At 42.1% G+C, this 6,335-nt stretch overlaps 1 protein-coding gene across 3 annotated transcripts in view; it reads right to left on the bottom strand.

The window, feature by feature from the left end:
- The window catches only part of LOC107690154 (uncharacterized), a 17,221-nt gene extending 11,398 nt beyond the window's left edge, over positions 1-5,823 (bottom strand). For 2 of the 3 annotated variants that reach the window (XM_016488393.1, XM_016488394.1), the window contains exons 1-7: positions 5,776-5,823; positions 4,753-4,912; positions 4,377-4,494; positions 2,385-4,290; positions 1,865-2,024; positions 529-1,458; positions 285-403 (exon numbers count right to left, since the gene is read on the bottom strand). In XM_016488393.1, coding sequence (XP_016343879.1) covers positions 285-403; positions 529-1,458; positions 1,865-2,024; positions 2,385-4,290; positions 4,377-4,494; positions 4,753-4,912; positions 5,776-5,811 — 3,429 coding nt within the window. In that variant the 5' untranslated portion in view covers positions 5,812-5,823. The remainder of the gene's footprint in view (positions 1-284; positions 404-528; positions 1,459-1,864; positions 2,025-2,384; positions 4,291-4,376; positions 4,495-4,752; positions 4,913-5,775) is intronic. The other variant, XM_016488395.1, reaches the window with a different exon arrangement.
- Between the last annotated feature and the right edge of the window lie 512 nt (positions 5,824-6,335).

Below are 6,335 nucleotides of genomic sequence, written 5' to 3'. Positions count from 1 at the left end.
CCGCGGCCCCCTGTAGCGCCATTTTGGAGAGTATCAGCTGGACGTAAACAGCGTATGCTGTTCTGTGTCAGCATGCACAATTAAATATCCAATATCGACCAACACCAAATAAAATTTTAAAACCAATACGGTGCCAGTTTATTGCACATTCCTGGTGATATTTCTTTGAGATGTCAAAAGTTTGGCAGACAGATCGACCTACATCAGCAAGTCTGAAAAAATGCTGAAATTGAATGAAACGAATGAAATTCGCAGACCTTTCTGTGCTGGCGTATGCATGTTACCTTGGTGTATTTGGTGTTCAGTAGAAGCTCTCTTTTGATGTCTTCAATTCTCTGTCTGTCCTCAGCGTTTAGTTCTAAGCTTTCACATCGGCGGCCAAAAACCTTCATCAGGATCCATTCTAAAGAGACAGACCAAATCCAGTTATCCACAAAGTAAAAACCAATGACAACTTAAGAAAAGCACCACTGGTACTGACAAAACCTGTATGACTAAACGTCCTTTTAGACAAATCACTGTGTTTACCTCGTGCACAGCTATCTTCTGGATCACTGGTGCTTGGCCGGCTTGTAACCATTGAAACGGGTGACTCACTCTGCAGGAGCTTGGCAACTCTGGCAGCCAATGAACTCTCGCTGCTACTGTCACTCATACTTTCAACCTCAGCTGAGACATGAGACGAATTATTCTCAGAAGAGCCAATCACAGCATCCTCAGTCTGGTCCTGGTTTTCTGCTATCGAAGGAAAATTTATCTGCATGGCAGATGTGACTGTAGGTTGCTTTGCCTTATCTTGGTCTGCAGCACTGCAGCCTTCAGGTTCAGCCCGCCTTGGGGTCACACAGAGGTCACGTGACTTCAAACTTTCCTCTCTGCTCAAAGAGCAAGCGGTAGGCTCTATAGTTGTGCGGTCAATCTGTTGAGGCCTTTGGGAGGATGACAAGCTTCCTTTCAAAGCTGAATCTGAAGAAGAGCGAGTTAGCAGCAAAGAAAGATTCCCACCAGCTGACAGAGATGTGTCATCATGATAACCTTGAATGTTCCGTCCTAGTGAAACAAGGGATGTGTCACTCTCTGAGAGGCGGTGTGAGCCGGGAGAGGAAGTCAGAGAGGATCGACCAGAAACCAGGCTTTCTGCCCGGCCCAGCAGACGTCTGATTTCACGCAGTGTGCCAGAGCCAACAAAAGAGTCATCATCCTCCTTTACCACCTCTCTGGGACCTGGAGGAGGCATGGATTCTGAGCTGATTTGGCTAGGAAGACCAAAGCTTCCTTCACTTTGTGGAGCATCAGACTGTTGTAGTCGAGTATCCACCTGGCTGAACATCTTCTTCACAGTTCTGTCACTGGCTGGTTGGCCTTGCTCATGCACTGACAATCGGTGTGTGACAGAAGCACTGGAGTCAGCTGAGAGCTGACTAGAACTGGAGAATGTCTCCTTCTGAAGACTGTCAACTATATACACAGAAAACAAAACACATCATTATAATATGACCAGATACATTATACAAATGAAGCCAACAATATCTTAACTCAATAACTTTAACAGGGCACCCTCTAACACTAGCAGCATTCTCTATTCTTTTGACATGTTTTATTTTTATTAAAAACGACCCTCTAACAAAAGGGTTCCCTATTATTTTTCTATTCTATCTACTTGTTTTCTTGATAATATAAAAAAAACCTTGCTACGTGTACTGCATTAGGCTAACTGAGACTTGTCACAGCACATAACATATTATTGCTCTTTTGATGGTTTTTGATTGCTTCTATTGTCCTCATTTGTAAGTCGCTTTGGATAAAAGCGTCCGCTAAATGACTAAATGTAAATGCACAAAGATGTCAGACGTCTTTAGCTCACCTTCAGATGGCTGTGTGCTTTTAGTTGGTGTTCCTATGGAGCCTTTGATGGTACATAAGTCAGTAGGAGAGAATTCAGGCTCTCTGATTGGTTCGCGATGAGTAAATGGATTTAAGATTGTTGAAGGTGACTGGTCAATACCCAAATTTAAAAGGTACAACTATAAAACAAAAAGACATAAAACAGAATAATAAAATATCTATCAGGGTAGAAAAACTAATTACAAAAATCACCCTGATTGAGCTACGCAATATCGCGTTCATAATCGCAGATGAATCGCCTTTGATTATAAACGCGATATTGTGTAGCTTGTCAGTGAACTACGGCTCTGTGTAGTAAATGCCGCTCCATCTGAAAGCACGTGATGGAGATTTACTACTTATAACAGAATCGGCTTTACTGACGAGATGCGCATGACAATCGCATGCGATTTATCGTGCAGCCCTAATAGAAAGGGAATTTCATTTAATGCCGTATTTAAATGCATCCTACAAGTTCTTCTAGAGCACTGTGAACTTACAGGGATCCTGTCTTCAATGTTGAGTTCCCTAGTGTGAGGAGGGGATGCAGGTCTGGAGGTCCAGTAGGGTGCATAATTATCTACTTCAAGACTCACTACTGAAGAGTGAGTCTTGATACTCTGCTCACCATGGCAGCTGCCTTGAGAGCTTGAGAGAGTGCTGCTCATGTTGAGGTTTGATGACACGTCACTGAAGCGCCCCAGACTGAGGAAAGGAGACATCTTGACTGAGCTTTTATCCATGTGAGGAGCTGAGCTATTTTTTCCTTCACCCCTTCCACCTGAAATGAAGGACGACTGATAGTCCAATGATCTGGTAGCTGGAATGATGTTATTAAATTGTGCTACTGGAATTTGCTGATTGTGTGGACCAGTGTCTCTCTGAATAGAGGTCACCACAGAGCTCAGGGAGGAGTGAGAGTGTGAGCGATTGACAGGTGATGCTTGTCCTCTGCACGCACCCATCCCAACTACATCCACCCGACGGGGTGAGCCACTTCCAGAATGAGAAGAGGAAAGTGGCTGAATCATCTGGGAGCTGGGATTAGCACCAAATGTCAGACACGTGTCTTGAGAAAGCTTGTGGTTAAGTGCTTCAGAAACAACATCCTGTGCTTTTTTCTTGGGCGACACACCATCAAACCCCTGTAGTGCCAAATTATCATAAAACGACCTGCTAGAACTTTGATTGGCTTTCCAGGCATCTACTTTCTGTAAGTAGCTCAGACTGGGAAGAGAATGTACTCTCCCAAGGGCCAAACGAGGAACCTGATCTTTCATCTCTGCACCAGAGTAAAAGTGCTGAGTGTCGGAGTGAGGTGTATCAGAGTGTGGATTTAAAACAGGAGGAGGAACTTGTTCGTTTGAAATGGGATGGGCATGTGACATTGTTTGCGCAGTCTCTGAAGGTACACTAGGAACTGTAGCTGTTGTTTGAGAGTGAATGGGAGAGGAACGTTGATCGCTTAGGTTCAACGATGGAATTAAGCCAGTTTTGGAGTGACTGTTTTGGGAGGATGTAGCCGCAGAAGCAACAGCCTCTTGTTTGGAGTGTATGAGTGAGAGTTTGGTCAATGCTGGTGGGAGTCTCATGAGAGGTAGCGCAGGTGTGGACTGAGACACAGGCTGAGAGCTCAAGAATGAACCATCTGCTGCTGTTAGATGACCGGAGCTCCAGAGCACTCTCTGCAGACCTGGTACATGCAACAAACCTTCACCAGCTGGTGTGACACATATTCCACTATGAGAGCTTTTGTTCCCACTTTGGTGCCTACTTGCTGGTGCCGAGATGGAGCCTCTTTGTCCTGCAGACAGAAGCTGATCATGGAGATGGTCAGTTGTTTGGTGTGAATGCATCCGTGAATCACGAAAAGTTATATTTGAAACATCTGCAGCCTTCTGAAATGAAGATGATAATGATAATGGGCCCCCTTGGGGCTGCTCTCTGCCTTTTTGAAGATTCATGGAAGGATCTAACTGGCTTTTGTCTGTGTTTTGGTGAAGTGAGGCAGGTTCAGAGGTGGAGGAAACAGCACTGCTGTCACTAACAGCCACAATAACATCCTCTTCCCTGGACTCTAACAAGCGCCGAGTAGACATTCCCTCACTAAGCTGCTGAGCAGTGGTCTGCTCCTCTCCTTCCATATGTCTGCTGATTTTGTCCTCAGCACCATAAGAAATGCTCCCTTGATCCTCAAGCCCTTTGCAATGGTCTCCAGGTGACAGGCTGTGCTGGGAGAGTGAACAGCAGCTTTTTTCACCTGACGGGACTGTTGGTACCTCCAACGGATGCTGGGAAAGTGCAGCCTGGTCAAGAATAGTATTTTGGTGGTGGGAATCATCAGTTACAGCTACATTTGAAGTCCTGGGGCATCTCTCAGTCATAACTGAGAAGTCAGGAAATCCCCTGTGTGCACAAAAACAATAGAGAAAATATTATCTAAAAATACAAAAAGGTGAAGAAAAATTTGAACATGACTAATCAAACAGTACCGAAGAGGGACAAATTCTGCATCTTTATGCTGAAAAAATGTGGAGTCAGAAAGAAGGTGAGATTTGTCCAGGCAGGGATGCAGGGTAAGTGCAGGTGACAACTGGCTATCCTGAAACTCTGAAAAAGAAAATCAATTAAATAATTATAAATTATATATAATAAATGTCATTATGAAAAAAAAATAATAATAAAAAAAAACATATAGGAGCTAAAATGCTTCTGGCATGAAGTAATGTACAGTGAATTTCAAACATCCAGTTTTTTTTTTTTCCAAAATCCAAACACTGTGTTTATTTAGTTTTAAATTGGAATCCCAGATTTTCAATGACTTTAGATCTTTGAAGCCCACTGTATAAAAACACCTGCTCTCTGTACCCAGTTGTAAAGTCTCAGATCTGTCAATGAGTGGCTGCATGCTTGAATCCTGAGTGTTACTAAATGGTCTTTCATCATTGTCAGGATCTGTGAATGGTCTGCTAGCCTCTGAATCATGCATATTTTGTCCATGCTGCTGGCAGGGAATCTCTGCAGGGGGCTGGAAAGGTAAAAAGAGAAAAGGTAAACTTGAGTGTCTGCAAGAATGCTCCAATTTTTAATGATTGCAAGAGAAGTTTAAGATAGTTCAAAGAAGTACTTTAATGGTCCTCCATATAGGCACAGCCTAAAAAACAAAAATGTTTACTTAAATGTTTTCTTGAATGGCCTGAGGGTACATTTTCATTTTGGGTGAACTATTCCTTTCAACTGTATACTTAGCTGAATTTAAGTTAGTCAAATATCTGATTTATTATGTTTTCATTTTATTTCTGTATTTTCAGACTTATAACCACTGTACTCGAATTTCATCTTCGTTATACAATTATACAACAATCGATTTCTCATTCTCTCATCTACCTGAATCACACGGACTCATTAGGAATACATGAACGACACATGTATCAAAGCATCATGTATGCAAGTGTCTGTACGTGTACTTCTGCCATCAATTACACATGACCAAAAAATATATATAAAACTGTTAAAAGTCCTGCAGTGAAGAACTGCTACCCGCCAATCAGCCTGAGTCAGCTAAGTTAGCAATTGATTAGCCAAAGAAATACAAAGCTGATTTTTTTTAAATGTTCATCCAAGTATGCTCTCGTGCCTTTGGTTCAGTGTTAACTATATAAAAAAATAACCATACATTCACTGCCATCAAGTCATTGCACAGCCATTAGCGCTAACTTTGAACAGTGCTCACTTGTTGCCATGCAGTGACAGTCGCTACAAGGTTATCCCGATTAGCTAAAGTTAGTCATGTAGGAATTATATCGCAGGCTCGCACATTCCAGAATCAAAAACACGCAATTAAGCCATATTTCTACTTTTATTACGAGACCGCAATTTCCATCTACTTACATTGTTTACGTCTGCTGCACAGCCCTCTGAATCCATGTCGTTACTGACGCAGACGTTAAGGCGCATGCGCACTTGTTTGAAATAACCGGAGTTTGAATTAACAGTGAGAGTAAAGAAATATAAACACGTTAGAATGTGTTACTGGTATGTAAAACAGTACCAATAACAAAATGTACTGAGTTATCTTAAGCTAACGGAACTTTCTCTAAGCATTCTGTTCAACAGAAAAACGTTTAAAAAAAAAAAAAAAACCATTGGAGTCAGTTGCGCTTTGCTTTCAGAACAAAAATGACGCTGTTGCTATGGCAACAAGAAAAGCCCGCAGAGTTGCGCGGGATTTGAGACTACGGGAAGTACTCAACTTTATTTATACATTGCCGCAGAGTGTTTTTTCCCCTTTGTTGTTTCTCGACATAACCAGTAAACTAATGGTTCAAGCTGCACTGGATTTATGTGGGAAACGTCATTTGATGTTTGAAACAAACATTATGAATGAGTGCTTTAAAGCTACAATTTAAAAGTCCCAAATTACCTTAAACTCTTTACCAACGATGTTTAAA

The sequence above is a fragment of the Sinocyclocheilus anshuiensis genome, unplaced genomic scaffold (genome assembly GCF_001515605.1).
Source record: "Sinocyclocheilus anshuiensis isolate Anshui unplaced genomic scaffold, SAMN03320099.WGS_v1.1 scaffold1581, whole genome shotgun sequence".
Taxonomy (NCBI): domain Eukaryota; kingdom Metazoa; phylum Chordata; class Actinopteri; order Cypriniformes; family Cyprinidae; genus Sinocyclocheilus; species Sinocyclocheilus anshuiensis.
Note: the sequence above shows the minus strand (reverse complement) of the source record. Positions and strands in the feature narration are given on the sequence as shown.